Raw genomic sequence first — 16371 nt, forward strand, 5'->3', positions numbered from 1 at the left:
TATTTCTCTATTACAGGATATGATAATATCTGTACATCATTGAAACAAAACAAAGCAGAGATCTTGTCAGAAGTCTAGGGTTATCTGGACCAACTAATTGTAAGAATCTTGCCTTCAATATGAGGACATAAATTCCTTAATATTAGATTGAAGTAGCAAAAATGGTCATAAATGCTGTACAAATTGATGTGGAAATAGCCCGATTTAGCTTAGATGAATTTGTGCTGCAAACAGTACAGTGGTTTACAAATGTATCATTATTATTATCTTTTTATCAGTTATATCAAGTTGGAAATATTTCCCAAAGGGTCAATTTAACTTAAATATTTCCCAAAGGGTCAATTTAACTTCAAGGCATCTTAGCATTATTTATCTCTTCTTCTAATTACTGAAATATAGAAACAAATAGCAGTTTAGCAATTAAGACAGTAAGATGATATTAACCCTCCACTTCCATTTCCTTTTTCATAACTAGGAATTTTCACGTGTGAGGGATGACTGCTGAGAAAGGCACTGTGTTTGCTGACTTCATATTCTTAGGCCTTTCCGGTAGACAAGATGTACAGCAGGGGCTCTTCGTGCTCTTCCTGCTGGTTTATGGCATAACTGCAGTTGCCAATGTCGGGATGGTCCTGCTGATCAAGAGGGACCCCAGACTGCACACACCCATGTATTACTTCCTGAGCAATCTGTCCTTCTGTGACATCTGCTGTTCTTCTACTATCTCTCCCAAGATGCTGGCTGATTTCTTATCTAAGCAAAAAAGGATTCCATATGGTGTATGTGCCATCCAGATGTACTTTTTTGGAGCCTTTGGAGATGTGGAATGTCTCATGTTGGCTGTCATGGCTTATGACCGTTATGTGGCCATTTGCAATCCACTTCTTTATACAATTGCCATGTCCAGGGGAATCTGTACCCAGCTTGTGGTTATTGCCTACATCATAGGCTTGGTTGACTCAGCAATCCATACCTGTTGTAAATTTCAGTTGTCAATCTGCAATTCCAATATCGTCAATCACTTTTTCTGTGACATCCCACCCTTATTAGCCCTCTCCTACTCAGATACAACCAGCAATGAGATTGTGATGTTCACTTTTACTGGCTGTGTTGCGGGGACCAGCATTATCACTGTCCTCCTCTCCTACAGCTACATCATAACAACCATCCTTAGGATGAACTCAGCCGAGGGGAGACGCAAAGCTTTCTCTACATGTGCTTCCCACTTAACTGCTGTGGCTATATTTCATGGCTGCTGGGGTCCAGCCTCAGCTGATCCAGGGTATTCGAAGTGGGGACAGTGTCGACAACTTATTTAAATATTAATTAGAGATATAAAGAGTAATAGAATGAGGATAGCTCAGCAGGAAAATTCAGTGGAGAAAAGAGGCTGAGTAGCTTGGTTTATGTGGGAGACCAATAAAACTTCAAGACAAGAAGTTTGCACCACTTACGTAGGCCGCAGGCGTCCTTCCATTCTCCCGAAGGAGAGGAGATACTGAGGCCTCCCCGGTCGGATCTTAGAAGCCCAGGCATAATTAGTAAGCATGGCGGGTTCTGCGCTCCAGATGGAGACTCAGCCAGAGTTTGAGAGAGAGAGCGACATGGGGAGACCAGTATTTCGAGAAACTGATCCCAATTCTTTATTTTCCATGGTCTACTTTTATACACTGAGATGTTATGCAAAAGTCACGTGGGGTCAGCAGTCCTGACTTTTATCAAGGTCAGGTGCTTCATACAAATGTATACAGAGGTCTTAGGGGTGTTACATCATCTTCTGGCCAGGGGGCCTGCTGACAATTTATGACCCTCTCCTTGTGACAGCGGTCAGTCAACCAGGACACTTATTTCTCCAGGGGTGATTATTCTCAAAACAGACACCACCCAAATAAAGTTACATTCCTATAGGGTGAGGGTGTAGTGGGTTTTCATTAAGGAAAGAATTTACTTAGCCTAAGGTCTAACGTGATTAATATCAAAGGTAATACTTATTTCTTCTATATATTCATTAATGTGTGTAAGGGCAGGGGATGTGGAGACTCAGCAACAAACATTGGCTCAACAAATGAAAAACCCTTCACCAATACAATTTCTAATCAGCCCACTATACTTATACTAATAGTTTTCTAACTTCTCTAAAGAACCTGTTTTTAGAAGGTTTAAAGCATCTCGTGCCTCTCACAGTTGGGAGGCTGTGAGCAATCATGTGTGGCCGGACAAGCCTGTCAGGCAGGCTAGAGAACCTTCAGAGGAGTTTGTAGGTTGAAACACTCCTATCATGCCAGGAATTATTATTAACTGGAGCTCTAAGATAACTCCTTCTCTGAAAGAGGTGGGGGGGGACAGCCCCCATAAAGTCAGAGGTGTAGGTGAGAGCACAAAGTAGTAAAGTAGGCAGGCTCTGCTTATGGGGGTAGATGCTCGAGAATTTCCAGAGGGACTCCTGAGGCTCAATCCCGCCTTTGCATATGTCGAGCCTCCTTCCTCATGACCTTTGCCACGGGCGGAGTGCCTCATGCTGGCCCCCAACATCTCCCCCTTTTTTATTTCTTAAAATAGCCAGATGCAGTTCAGTCCCGAGCCTCTGAGTGTTCTGCCAAAGAATCCTGACAATACAAGGAAGAATGATTATGAGAAGTAGGAATAGAGCACCAACGGCAGCGTAACTAAGGATATTAGACAGAATATTTTTTCCAGAAATAAAGTTAGAGAAGGTATGAAAAAAGTCGTTAGCTGCTCCAGCAGCGGTAAAATCCAGTCGAGAGTGTTCCAAGGTCTGTATTTGACTATGAATTTTCCCTAAGTCCAGGCCAATATCAGAACTGTTCCAAACACCTGAGATATGATTTTTAATCTTTTCCCATTCATAATCTGTCTCGTTTACCTTCAAAGATGTCACGCATATCCACCTGTAATCAGCGTGGCATGTCAAAGCCATCTTCACCTTTAAAGCCTGTAACTCAGTCCCAATATGCATAATTGCCTCTTCTAAGGCGTCTACTCTCATCTCTAATTTCGTACTCTCATCCTCTAAATTCCTGAGTTGCTAGAGTTAAAGAAACATTTTTAGACATGGTATCAACATATTGGGCAGTATGCACTTGTTGAGTCAATGATATTGCTGCCACAGTAACAGAAGTAATTGTGGTTATTAAAGCTGATATTCATAAAATAAATAAGCCCACAAACCATCGTGATCATATTAAATCCTGTAGTAGTTGTAACACAGCAAGACCATAGCTATCATATAGGCACCATAAGATAGGGTGGGCGTTGTAACACCACAAAGGAGCAAACATTACATTGAGGGTTTAAACAAGATGAGAGCATACATTGTTCACAAGTCACTACATTGGGTCCACCAGTGAAAGTCATATGTACATTAAGTTTCTTTGAGTCATTAGTAAAAAGAAGAACATAAGGCGAGGGTAGACAAGCTAAAACAGAATAAGTAGAATTATTTTCTGGTTGGAGTTCATGCTGCAGCAGCCCTGTCAGTCTCACCGGGATCTCGATGTTTATCTTGCCTCCCGTGCCGGCGGGCACTGCCCTTGTTCCCTCGCTGAACCGGCCTCGGGCTCAGCGGTGGCCAAGCAAGCGCAGACAGACGCTGGGGGGGTGCTACCGGCTGCAAGCGCTGTGCGCTGGGCCCGGGCAGCCAGGCTGGTCCAGCCCACGGCTCCCGACGCACAGCTGTTCCCTGCGGCAGTGGCAGCAGGGGCAGAGGAGTGCCCCTCTTTTGTGATCGAAGCAATGGGGGAACCGGATGTCTGGGGGACTGCAACATAGTGAATCAGACTGTCCGGGATCTAAATTGGAGAATCTGCGTCCTGTGGAAAAATACAAGCACATCCTCGATCGCTAGTTAATAATGGGTCAGGAACCTTCCATTGTCTGGAGAGGAGGTCCTTCCATTTTACCAATGGCTTTGTATTAGTTGTTCTGGACGAATCAGCATTTAGGTTATTTATTACAAAGAGAGCATGTTGTAAGATGTGATGGGGGGAACTATACTTAAATTCCCCTTCCTTTAATTTTCTGAATTTGTATTTTTAATGTTTGGTGTTCTCTATCTACTATAGCTTGTCACTAGGGATAATAAGGGATGCCCGTGTTATGTTTTATTTGAAATTTTATACAAAATTTTTGGCATCTGGAATAGGGAACTGTTTGTATCTAATAGGGAAAATAACTGGGTGTCTAGATATAAAATTTAACAAAACATTGGAGGGTAAATGATGTAAAAATTTGACCCCAACAGTTTTCTATAGCAATCTGTCAATTTTCATCAAACATTAGAAGAGCATCAAGTTGTTTTTTGTTATATGGAATTACAATTTCTGATGGCTCTTTACCAAACAATTTAATGTTCTGCTTTCTTCCTTTTAACGTCAACGTAGCTATCAGTCCTGGATAGGAAGCTACTACTTTTTTAGTTTGAGCGGGAAGATGGACCCACTCTAGGGGGCCATTTTGTCATAAAACCAATTTTTGTCTGGCTACCCCAGTTACACCTATGGGGGTTTTATGGCAAAGGAATTGTCAAGCAGTTGTCAATTTAATTTTTAAAATTTTAAAATTTACATTTTAACAACATAAATTTAGGGATATGTTAATTTAGGTCTTATGTTTAGTTTAGGTCTCTGTATAAATTTAAATAATAAATGTATAACCTCCTTATCTCATTTTGGTATACAGATATACCTAAATGCAAAATATATTTATATATGTATTTATATATGGCAACAAGTATAAACTTATTGACATATAATAAATCAATATACTTGAATTAATCTTTATAATTAATATATTAATTAATATATATTATAGCAATACAACACATACACAGCTAATACCAACCAACACAAACCAATGTACTGTAATAATACATGTCACACATATATAATATAATTATACAGTATATGAACATATATCATCACAGCACATCAATCCATACCAATTAATATCAGCCACACACACATTATATTACTGCAATATATATTTAATTATACAGTATATATATAATATGCATATATAGTATACATATTAATTTATATACAAATTAATTACGTGTAGATCTATAAATAGAATTAGGTATACCTTTATTATATTTTATTTATACCTATACCTAATTAGGCAAATTGCAATTAGGCAAATATATTTATATTAAGTATTTATAACAATATAAAGTATTGTTAATTGTACCGCCTGTTGATAACTAAGAAATTGAGAAAACCCTTTTCTGAGTATCTCCTATTTGAGATAGCACGTTCCTCCCCCATAGGGTAAAGGGGAGCATAAGAACTACATAGGGTTGGAAAGTTCCACAGGTATCCTCAAACTGCCAATCTAACATTTTTGAACTTTTAACTACTGTGGGGGCTTGAGGGCTAATGAAACAAAATTTGACCCCTGAAATCTATCAGGGCAACTTGCCAATCATCACTATTTTGTAAAAGACTTGCAGTTGATCTGGAATTACTATATTTGCTACTTCTTTTCTAAAAAGTTCCACACTTCTTTTTTCCTCCTTTTCTAATAAATTGTGCCACCAAGCTGGGATAAGATAAAACTATTTTTCTTAGGGTCACTGGTAGATGTAACCAATGGGCCTTTGTGTCACAAGCACCCTGTAGGTGTATGTTTTTGTAGCAAGAATAATTTAATCTCATCTTTTGGTAATATTAATCCTAATTAACTGATCATTTAAAGTCTCATCTACTTTAACAAGAGCCGACTCTGTCTCATTAGTCAACTTTCTCTTAGAACTGGAATTAGGATCACTTTTTTTTTTTTTTTTAACGACAAGGCACCCAAGCGGCCACGGCTGCCAGGCCCACCCCCGCCATCTTCCCAGCAGCCCCTGTGCCCTGCGCCCGCCTACTGGAATTAGGATCACTTTTTAAGCAATCAAACAAAGGCTTTAAATCTGCAGTAGTCAGTTTTAAATGTGGGCGTATCCAATTAATGTCCCCTAATAATTTTTGGAAATCATTTAAAGTTAGTAAACAATCTCTCCCCAGCTTCAAAGGGGCATTATCAGTTTTCAAAACTTTTGGCAGACCTAAATATGAGAAGCAAGTAGAGAGGCATTGCACAACACCTTTATAAGCTTCTCCAGTTATCGTTTTGTAACCTAAATCTGGTCTATAGCTTTTTAGATGACAAGCAACCATCTACTCTTTGCTTGAATACTTCCAGCAATGTGGAACTCACTACTATTCAAGATTTTAAACTTCCCCTCACCTTTTTCTCTACAGCATTCCCACCCTGCATACCACTTTCTCTAATCTCACCAACTCATTTTCCCAGCAATGTTAAGAGACGTCTGTTCTTGTGTCTAATAGCCCTGACATTTTATTTTCTTGAATTAAAAAAAACTTTTAAAGGCCTAGAAGCTATAATTTCCTGTACCCAAAAGGCTAAATCACTAAATCCAAGTGCTCTATGGCTCCTAGCCTGAGAAGTCAAGTTTTTTCCTGTCTGATAATAAGGTAAAAAGCAAAAACTATGTTACTCTTTGACCTTTATTAATTTGCACAGTTTTGGTAGGCGGCGAGATCAAGACTTTAATTTCTCAATATAATTAGAATCTACTACACCAGTCACCACCGAAATTTTTTTTTCTCTTTTCTTTTTTCTTTTTTTTTTTTTTTTTAAAGAAAGCGAGCTACGCCCTAGCACAAGTCCTACAATGCCCTCAGGTAGGGGGCCAGCCACTCGCGTTAGAATTGGAGTAACCGGCTAGTCAGGGGTTAATATTGTTGCTAAATCCCCTTACCGTTCAGATTTTCTCTTAGCCTGGGTGAGACCCCCCTGAAGGGGTTTTCTCCAAGGAGCACGCTCTGCATATTGTGCATGCAGTCTGTTTTAAAAGCTCCACTGTTCAAAAAACTTTTTATCTTTTTCAGGCTTAGGCAACACTTTGAGAGGTTTTGGGGGCAAAGTGGGGAACTTTTGGGCCCTGGAAGGCACAAACGGAGGCGGCGGCTATCACCTTAAATCAGAAAGTGGTGGATAAGTTGTTTTTTTTTTTTTTTTTTTAAGGTTTGCGCAGAGGGGGAGGGAGCTCACCAGGGCATCTGGCCACAGTGTCCTGTAAGTCCTCTCCTCTCTTCTCTGCTGAGTTTTTCTTCCTTCTTCTCTTTAAATCTTTCTCAAGTTTTCTTTCCCTCACTCTATCTTCTTTCCTTCCTCTTCTCTTCTCTTTCACTTTCTATCATTTCCTTCCTGTTTCCCTCTTTCATTCTCCCTTCTTCCTTCTTACTTTCTCTCTCTCTCTCCCCCTCTTCCTGCCTTTCTCACTTTTCTCTCCCCCTTCCTTTCCTGCTACCTTCTCTTTCCTTCTTTTCTTTCCCTTTACCCTCTTTCTCTCTAACTTTTTCTTTCCTCCTCCCTCTCTTTCTCTCTGTATCTCTTTTTCTAACTTCCTTTCTTCCTTTCTCTATCTTGCTGTGTTCCCTGATTGTTCCTCCTCTGTTCCTCTCTCCTTTTCACTCTTTAGTTCTTTTTCTATCTTTAGATCTTTCTCTATTTTCTTTCCTTTTTTCTTTTTTCTTTTTATTTTTCTCTCTCTTTTTTTTTTTTTTTTTTTTTGCTTGGGTGAGGCCCCCCCTGAGGGGGTTTTCTGCAAGGAGTAGGCTCTGTATATTGTGTACTTTTTAAAAGCTCCTTTGTTTAAAAAGAAAACATTTTTATCTTTTTCAGCCTTAGGCAATGTTCTGGGAGGCTTTGGATGTAAACTGGGGAATTCTTAGGCCCTAGGAGGTGCAAGAGGAGGTGGGGTAGTTGCCTTAAATCAGAAATTTGTTGGATAAATTTTTAAAGGTTTGTGTAGAGGAAGAGGGGCCTTGCCAGGGCGCCCGGCCTCAGCGTCCTGTAAGCCCTCTCACTCCTCAGGAGGTAGAGCACAGTCTCCCTCTTCTTCGTCAATGGCAGAAAATATGATCTGTGCAGAAGGTGGAGACCCACTACCATCCACCTCTATAGCCTCTCCCATAGGTTATCCCACAGTCTCATGACGAGGGTCCAGAACATTTTTAATCATATTTATAGGATAAGTTTTTAGTTGTTTTTTTTTTTTTTTTTTACCTTCACCCAAGTATCTAAATTAACAGTACCCTCTTTTGAAAATCAAGGACACTGTTTTTGTACAAATGAAAAAAAATTACTCCTATAAAGAGCTGTCTTTCGTTTGATTCAGTGTTACCCATGTCAGAAAATTAAGTATAATAGAATATAAAGCTTTTAGCTTTCAAAAGATCAGGCTTTTCTTTGGCCTTTTAACTTCAGAAACCGATTTTTCTCTCTAACTCTAACTCTTTAACACTTTCAACACTTCCCACTCCTACTCGCCCTGTCTATCCTACAGGGGGGTCCGTGGCACCCTGAGTGGGGTCCTAGCCGTCCCTAAAATTCAACACTGGGGGAATAGGGTTGGGGACCTACCTTAGAATTGCCTGTCTCGGGCGCCACCTGCCGGGGTCCAGCCCCGGCTGATCCAGGGTATTCGAAGCAAGGACGGTGTCGGCGACTTATTTAAATATTAATTAGAGATATAAGGAGTAATAGAATGAGGATAGCTCAGCAGGAAAATTCAGTGGAGAAAAGAGGCTGAGTAGCTTGGTTTATGTGGGAGACCAATAAAACTTCAAGACAAGAAGTTTGCACCACTTACGTAGGCCGCAGGCGTCCTTCCATTCTCCCGAAGGAGAGGAGACACTGAGGCCTCCCCAGTCAGATCTTAGAAGCCCAGGCATAATTAGTAAGCATGGCGGGTTCTGCGCTCCAGATGGAGACTCAGCCAGAGTTTGAGAGAGAGAGCGACATGGGGAGACCAGTATTTCGAGAAACTGATCCCAATTCTTTATTTTCCATGGTCTACTTTTATACACTGAGATGTTATGCAAAAGTCACGTGGGGTCAGCAGTCCTGACTTTTATCAAAGTCAGGTGCTTCATACAAATGTATACAGAGGTCTTAGGGGTGTTACATCATCTTCTGGCCAGGGGGCCTGCTGACAATTTATGACCCTCTCCTTGTGACAGCGGTCAGTCAACCAGGACACTTATTTCTCCAGGGGTGATTATTCTCAAAACAGACACCACCCAAATAAAGTTACATTCCTATAGGGTGAGGGTGTAGTGGGTTTTCATTAAGGAAAGAATTTACTTAGCCTAAGGTCTAACGTGATTAATATCAAAGGTTAATACTTATTTCTTCTATATATTCATTAATGTGTGTAAGGGCAGAGGATGTGGAGACTCAGCAACAAACATTGGCTCAACAAATGAAAAACCCTTCACCAATACAATTTCTAATCAGCCCACTATACTTATACTAATAGTTTTCTAACTTCTCTAAAGAACCTGTTTTTAGAAGGTTTAAAGCATCTCGTGCCTCTCACGGTTGGGAGGCTGTGAGCAATCATGTGTGGCCGGACAAGCCTGTCAGGCAGGCTAGAGAACCTTCAGAGGAGTTTGTAGGTTGAAACACTCCTATCATGCCCAGGAATTATTATTAACTGGAGCTCTAAGATAACTCCTTCTCTGAAAGAGGTGGTGGGGGACAGCCCCCGTAAAGTCAGAGGTGTAGGTGAGAGCACAAAGTAGTAAAGTAGGCAGGCTCTGCTTATGGGGGTAGATGCTCGAGAATTTCCAGAGGGACTCCTGAGGCTCAATCCCGCCTTTGCGTATGTCGAGCTTCCTTCCTCATGACCTTTGCCTTGGGCGGAGTGCCTCACGCTGGCCCCCAACACATGGCAAACTCCTGTTCATGTATTTCAGACCCAGCTCCAGTTACTCCATGGACACAGACAAAACAGCCTCTGTCTTTTACACAGTTGTCCTCCCCATGTTAAACCCACTGATCTATAGCTTAAGGAATAAGCATGTAAAAGGTGCCATAAAAAAAGCAACCAGCACTAAATTATGTTCTGGGTGATACAGTACTTTCATCCTAAAGTATTTAAAGATTCTACGAGAAGCAGTGCAGGAACTTTGACATAGATTCTTGTAGTCTTACTAGTACATTTTCTGAATATTTTCCACTACTTACACTTTCACCTAAATCAGTTTAGGAAACAGTCATTACACTAAACTCTCCAAACTAAGGAACAGTAGTCATAGGGTCACTCTTCTGTTTTGCAGAGAGGGTTTTTTACACCTCTTTTTTCTTTTCTTGGAGAAGTCTCAGCGAGATGTCACGCACAGAGCAACCCCCGACCCTTGTTAATTTGACTTACCTTCCTAAAGGCTCCTATTTATTTATTTATTTTTAATAATAGGCTTAATAAACTTGCTGAGTCGGATGGGAGTGTTAGCAGGTCAAATTAGGTTTGCTTATATTCTTTTCATGTATTTGTTTCACCCTAATAAAGTTCCATCATAACATTTAGAAGCAAATAATTTGTAAGTAAGAATGAACGAGAAATTTCTCTCTCTAGACTAAATATTCCATAAAAGTTTGGTCCTTCCTGTCTAGTTCACTGTTGTCTACCATGTACAATGCTTAGCCTCAGGATGCAATTCAAAAATATTTATTGAATAGATGAACGAATTAGCCTGAAAAACTAATTAAAAAATTGAACCTTTGTAAATTTATCAAAAAAAAATAATAATCATTTCCTTAATTTCATTCTAGTCTGTTCACTTTAGGTGAAATCCATCTGCACTGTTATCTTTTGCCTTAGGCAAAAATAAGAATCTGGGACAAGAATTATTTGATGTAAAAATCTGCTCAGTTTCTCTTCATTCTGCTTCATTTATTATCACCAAACATCCCCTGGTTGAGGACTTTGTTAATGAAAACTGCTGCCTGCCACATCAGTAAACAAAGGAGGTTGTAGTCCTGAAGCTGTCATAATAATACAGCTGCCTGGTCAGTGAGCCCTGAGGGAACTCAGGATGAGAAAGCACAGAATAGGCTTTCTTAGGGTAGGCTGGCCCCAGATAGCTAAGTTCAGTTCAGTTCCGTTCAGTCGCTTAGTCATGTCCAACTCTTTGCAACCTCATGGATTGCAGGACACCAGGCCTCCCTGTCCATCACCAACTCCTGGAGATTACTCAAGGTCATGTCCCTTGAGTCGGTGATGCCATTCCAACCATCTCATCCTCTGTCAACTCCTTCTCTTCCTGCCTTGAATCTTTCTCAACATCAGGGTCTTTTCCAGTGAGTCAGTTCTTTCCATCAGGTGGCCGAAATATTGGAGCTGCAGCTTCAGCATCAGTCTTTCCAATGGATATTTAGGCTTGCTTTCCTTTAGGATGGACTGGTTGGATCTCCTTGTTGTCCAAGGGACTCTCAAGATAGCGAAGGTGCATATCAAAGGAACAGTGTCAGAGAGGCCAAACTGTTGCATCTTCTCATACACAGAAAAAGTGCTAAAGTCTTTAGTTTATCTGGTTTTCTTTTATCAACAATAATCTTTTGGTGTTCTGATTATCTGATCTTTTGTTGCAAAATCTTCTGTCTCTCCTGGCTCCCCCTTGCCTCTTCAGAACTCACCTCTACAGAACAGTTTCTTAGCACTATCTGAGATGCTGTGTCCCAGGCTTGAAGTCCTCAGAGTGTCTGCCCAATAAAATATAACTCTCAACTTTTAGTTTGTGCATTTTTTTCCAGTGGACAATTTCATCTCCCCAGGGGGTTCATAGCATTACACTAGGTAAAATTGAAAAAGAAAAAAGAAACTGAATGCCCTGTTGATATAATTTAAGTTGTAAAAGAAGAGCTATTAATAAAAATATATTCCCCTTGTGAGGGGTGGGCTGGGGAGAAAGAAGCAGTAGTTATGTTAGCATACCATGTGTAATGATTTATGCAGTCTCTCTACATAACTATGTAATAAATTGGAATAATATTCAAAACAAAATTATAAAGTTCTGTTCTCCTGATATCCAATTAGCAATTAATCCAGCTGTAAAAATGAAACACAATTTCAGGTTCTTGGAAATCTATTTTTTTATTAAAATACAGTTGATTGACAAAGTTGTATTAGTTACAGGTGTACAGCAAAGTGATTCATATCACTTTTTTTGCATATGTTTGTTGTTATTTAATCACTAAGTCACATGTGACTCTTTTGTTACCCCATGGACCATAGCCACGCTTCTTTGTCCATGGGATTTTCCAGGCAAGTATACTGGAGTGGGCTGCCATTTCATTCTTCAGGGGATCTTTCTGACCCAGGGATTAAACCAGTGTTTCCTGCTAAGCCCATATATATATATATATATATATATATACACACTGGTGACTAAGAAGGTAAAGAATCTGCCTGCCAATGCAGGAAAAAACAATTAAGTTAGCACACACTTGCATTCCCAACACCATTTTCTGCTGTTTAAGACAAAGCATTTGGTTCTCATCACCCTCAGGCTGTCATTTCCTTCTTCCCCACTGGAAGCCTGCATCTGCCAAGGCCTATGTATGTCACCACTGATCTGCATAGACAGAACCCTCTCTGTCATGTAGTTTCCACTGCCATGGGTGAGCTGAGGGCTGGCTTTACAGACAGTGCACCGTCCACTGTGCGAGGCTCCCCTCTGCCCCATCTGGAGTAAAGAGGGCACACTGACTGCTCCTCCATCTTGTCTGTAAAGCAAACACAGGAAGGTTATTCTGTATTTCTTTACGTGGCTTCACATAAATAATCTGGCCACTCTCTTACCTGCAAATTGTAGGAATTCGTGTGAATTTCTCATTCGTTTATAATTTCATTGTGCTTCATTTTACTGTGTTGTGTGCTACTCAGTTGTGTCTGGTTCTTCGTGATCCCACGGACTGTAACCCACAAGGCTCCCCTGTCCATTGGATTATCCAAGCAAGGATCCTGGAGTGGGTTGCCATTTCCTCCTCCAGAGGATCTTCCCAACCCAAAGACAGAACCCTTGTCTCCTGTGGCTCCTGTATTGGCAAGCAGACTCTTTATCACTGAGCCACCAAGGAAGCCCACACACACACACACACACACACACACACAGGCAACATTGCTCTAAATCTCGTTTCAATACTTAGATCACACAATGAAATTTTCAATCTCCAATCAATTTCTTATTTTTTTTCCTGTTTTGTCTCTCATTCAGTATTCTCTGTTTGCGAAATTCTTCATATGGAGTTCCATTTATCCTCCCTTTCTCTGTTTTGTATCCAGCACACCAGCTGGCACACATACATAGAGTAAATGTTTGTGTTGAGTTAAGATTATCAGGTCAATTCTGACCTTGCTGCTGCTAAGTCGCTTCAGTCGTGTCTGACTCTGTGCTACCCCATAGACGGCGGCCCACCAGGCTCCCCCGTCCCTGGGGTTCTCCAGGCAAGAAAACTGGAGTGAGCTGCCATTTCCTTCCCCAATGCATGAAAGTGAAAAGGGAAAGTGAAGTCTCTCAGTCGTGTCCGATTCTTAGCGACCCCATGGACTGCAGCCTACCAGGCTCCTCCATCCATGAGATTTTCCAGGCAAGAGTACTGGAGTGGGGTGCCATTGCCTTCTCCAAATTCTGACCTTGGATGGCCAAAATTCCACTTGAACGTGATGCACAGATAACACATATTGGAGTCAATTTCATTCATCATTAACTTTCTCATGAAGTGAAATTAAATGTCTGCTGTCATATCCATAAACAAGAAATGTCACAGCGATCCATGGTTTCTTGCCTCCAAATGTGAATGAGGGCTCCCAAAACTGAGAGCCAGCAGACGCTGCCACCCACACAGGTGTTTGCTGAGAGCTCAGGGAATGCACGCAGCAGCCATCTGCCACATCGGCCATGCCTTAAAGTGAGCGAGGAATTAAGGGTGCAAACAACCAGGAGATAGAATTTGGCTCCAAATAGCAAGCTCTGGGAGTTGGTGATGGACAAGGAAGCCTGGCATGCTGCAGGCCATGGGATCTGGACAGGACTGAGTGACTGAACTGAACTGAGCTGAAGTGCATATGAAAGGAGTGAATTCAGTGAGCCCAGAGGCTTGCATCTTTCTATATGTAGACGAAAAATAAACTCCTTAACTTGATATCTGATTTTCTCTACCTCACAATAGTCTCTGATGTTCCGATTCCCTGTCCCCTTTGTTGCAAACTTGGGTGTAGCCTGACTCCCCCTCCTGCCTCCTTGAGTGGTTTTCTCATGACTACTGAGATGCTGCCTCCTGGCCTCAGAGGCCTTAACATTCCCATCAAGTAAAATCTCCACTTTTAGGTTGTGACTATATTATTTTTTAGTTGACAATGTATACTTAAAGACCTTCTAATTCTCAATTCGTGTATGGGTATATTTGGCTTCATTTCAGTTCACCACTGTCCTGTCACGTAGAACTTCTATTAATTGATAAATTGCTTTGAACAGGTCAAATCAGATAGCAACTATCATCCTCCAATTTTATGTATAACAATCTACCATTTTGAAAGTCATAATATATTTTTGCTTGAGATGTTCTTAAGATATAGAAAAACACATTACATCATTTCCTTTGTGTGTACTCAACTCCTCAGTAGAACTCTAATTGCTCAGGTAAGTTTTCCCTTTGGGATTTGGATATCAGAGTGTGTGATCCTGAGATCTGAGATTAGAAAGCTAATCTCAAAAGCTTCAAAGCAATATATAAAAGATCTTGCATTACCCTAAGGAACTGCAGCCTTCCTAAGGAAGGCACAGATTTCTTCTATGAACACAGAAGACCCGCCCAAATCAGGTTGCAAAAATTAGACAATGGATCAGTTTTTCTTTTTAAATCTTTAAGTCCTAAAATTGATTTTTCCCATGAAAAATGAACTGATACTGACAACAGTGTGGTAAGAAGGTGAAGGAAAAAGATAATAATTTGGTAAGTGTTCTTACCTTAATCCTAGGCTATTAGAACTTGATGGGGTTTTAAGTGCTTATCTTACCTTTTTTTTTTTTATTTTTTTACTAACAGCTCAGTCATGTCCAACTCTTTGAGACCCCATGGACTATAACCTGCCAGGCTCCTCATTGATGGGTTTTGCCAGGCAAGAATACTGGAGTGGGTTCTTATTTCCTTCTCCAGGGGATCTTCCCAACCTAGAGATCAAACCCAGGTCTGCTGTATTGCAGGCAGACTTTTCTTCTCTGAGGCACTAGGGAAGCTCGCTTATTTTACACATATAAACCGATGTTTGGAGGATAAACATACTTAGGGTAATACAGGTTTTAAATTCTGAAAATATATCTAACAAAAACAACAGCAGAAACAAAACCCTACTGTTTGACACATGATAGTGTTAGAGGATCTGCCTGCCACGAAGGAGACGTGGGTGTGATCTCTGCATAGTGTTAGAGGATCTGCCTGCCACGCAGGAGACGTGGGTGTGATCTCTGCATAGTGTTAGAGGATCTGCCTGCCACGCAGGAGACGTGGGTGTGATCTCTGCATAGTGTTAGAGAACCTGCCTGCCACGCAGGAGACGTGGGTGTGATCTCTGCATAGTGTTAGAGAACCTGCCTGCCACGCAGGAGACGTGGGTGTGATCTCTGCATAGTGTTAGAGGATCTGCCTGCCACGCAGGAGACGTGGGTGTGATCTCTGCATAGTGTTAGAGAACCTGCCTGCCACGCAGGAGACGTGGGTGTGATCTCTGCATAGTGTTAGAGAACCTGCCTGCCACGCAGGAGACGTGGGTGTGATCTCTGCATAGTGTTAGAGGATCTGCCTGCCACGCAGGAGACGTGGGTGTGATCTCTGCATAGTGTTAGAGAACCTGCCTGCCACGCAGGAGACGTGGGTGTGATCTCTGCATAGTGTTAGAGAACCTGCCTGCCACGCAGGAGACGTGGGTGTGATCTCTGCATAGTGTTAGAGGATCTGCCTGCCACGCAGGAGACGTGGGTGTGATCTCTGCATAGTGTTAGAGGATCTGCCTGCCACGCAGGAGACGTGGGTGTGATCTCTGCATCAGGAAGATGCCCTGGAGAAGGAAATGGCAACCCACTCCAGGATTCTTGCCTGGGAAACTGCAAGGACAGAGAAGCCTGGTGGGCCACAGTCCACGGGGTCGCAAAAGAGCAGGACAAGACTTTGCAACTAAACAACAACAAGAGCAAACCTTAAAACAAACCTCACCATTACTGGACTCTGACTAGGAATCAGAATTAAACACTGTGCTCATTATATATTATTTATTTTTAAGAACGGATGGAGCTATATATCAACTACAGCTGAATTGATTTTTATATTATATTATTCGTCCTATCTTATGGTAATGCATTGATACCAATAACTGTCAATACACAAGCAAAAGGATTCAGGCAGATAAGAGGGCTGACTTTAAGGGAGAAGGAAAAAATGTTTTAAAAAATAATGATATTACTCAGCCATTAAAAATAATGCAATAGTGCCATTTGCAGCAGCACG

The 16371-nt window shown here is 41.2% G+C and overlaps 1 protein-coding gene across 1 annotated transcript; it reads left to right on the plus strand.

Annotated features, from left to right (window-relative positions):
* Nucleotides 1–494: 494 nt before the first annotated feature.
* Nucleotides 495–9942, plus strand: LOC139179304 (olfactory receptor 5AR1-like). Its single transcript, XM_070778516.1, has 2 exons — nt 495–1248; nt 9758–9942. Exons 1-2 carry the CDS (start codon nt 495–497, stop codon nt 9940–9942), a joined length of 939 nt encoding a protein of 312 aa, XP_070634617.1.
* Nucleotides 9943–16371: the final 6429 nt, after the last annotated feature.

Source organism: Bos indicus, chromosome 24 (assembly GCF_029378745.1).
Source record: "Bos indicus isolate NIAB-ARS_2022 breed Sahiwal x Tharparkar chromosome 24, NIAB-ARS_B.indTharparkar_mat_pri_1.0, whole genome shotgun sequence".
Classification (NCBI taxonomy): Eukaryota; Metazoa; Chordata; class Mammalia; order Artiodactyla; family Bovidae; genus Bos; species Bos indicus.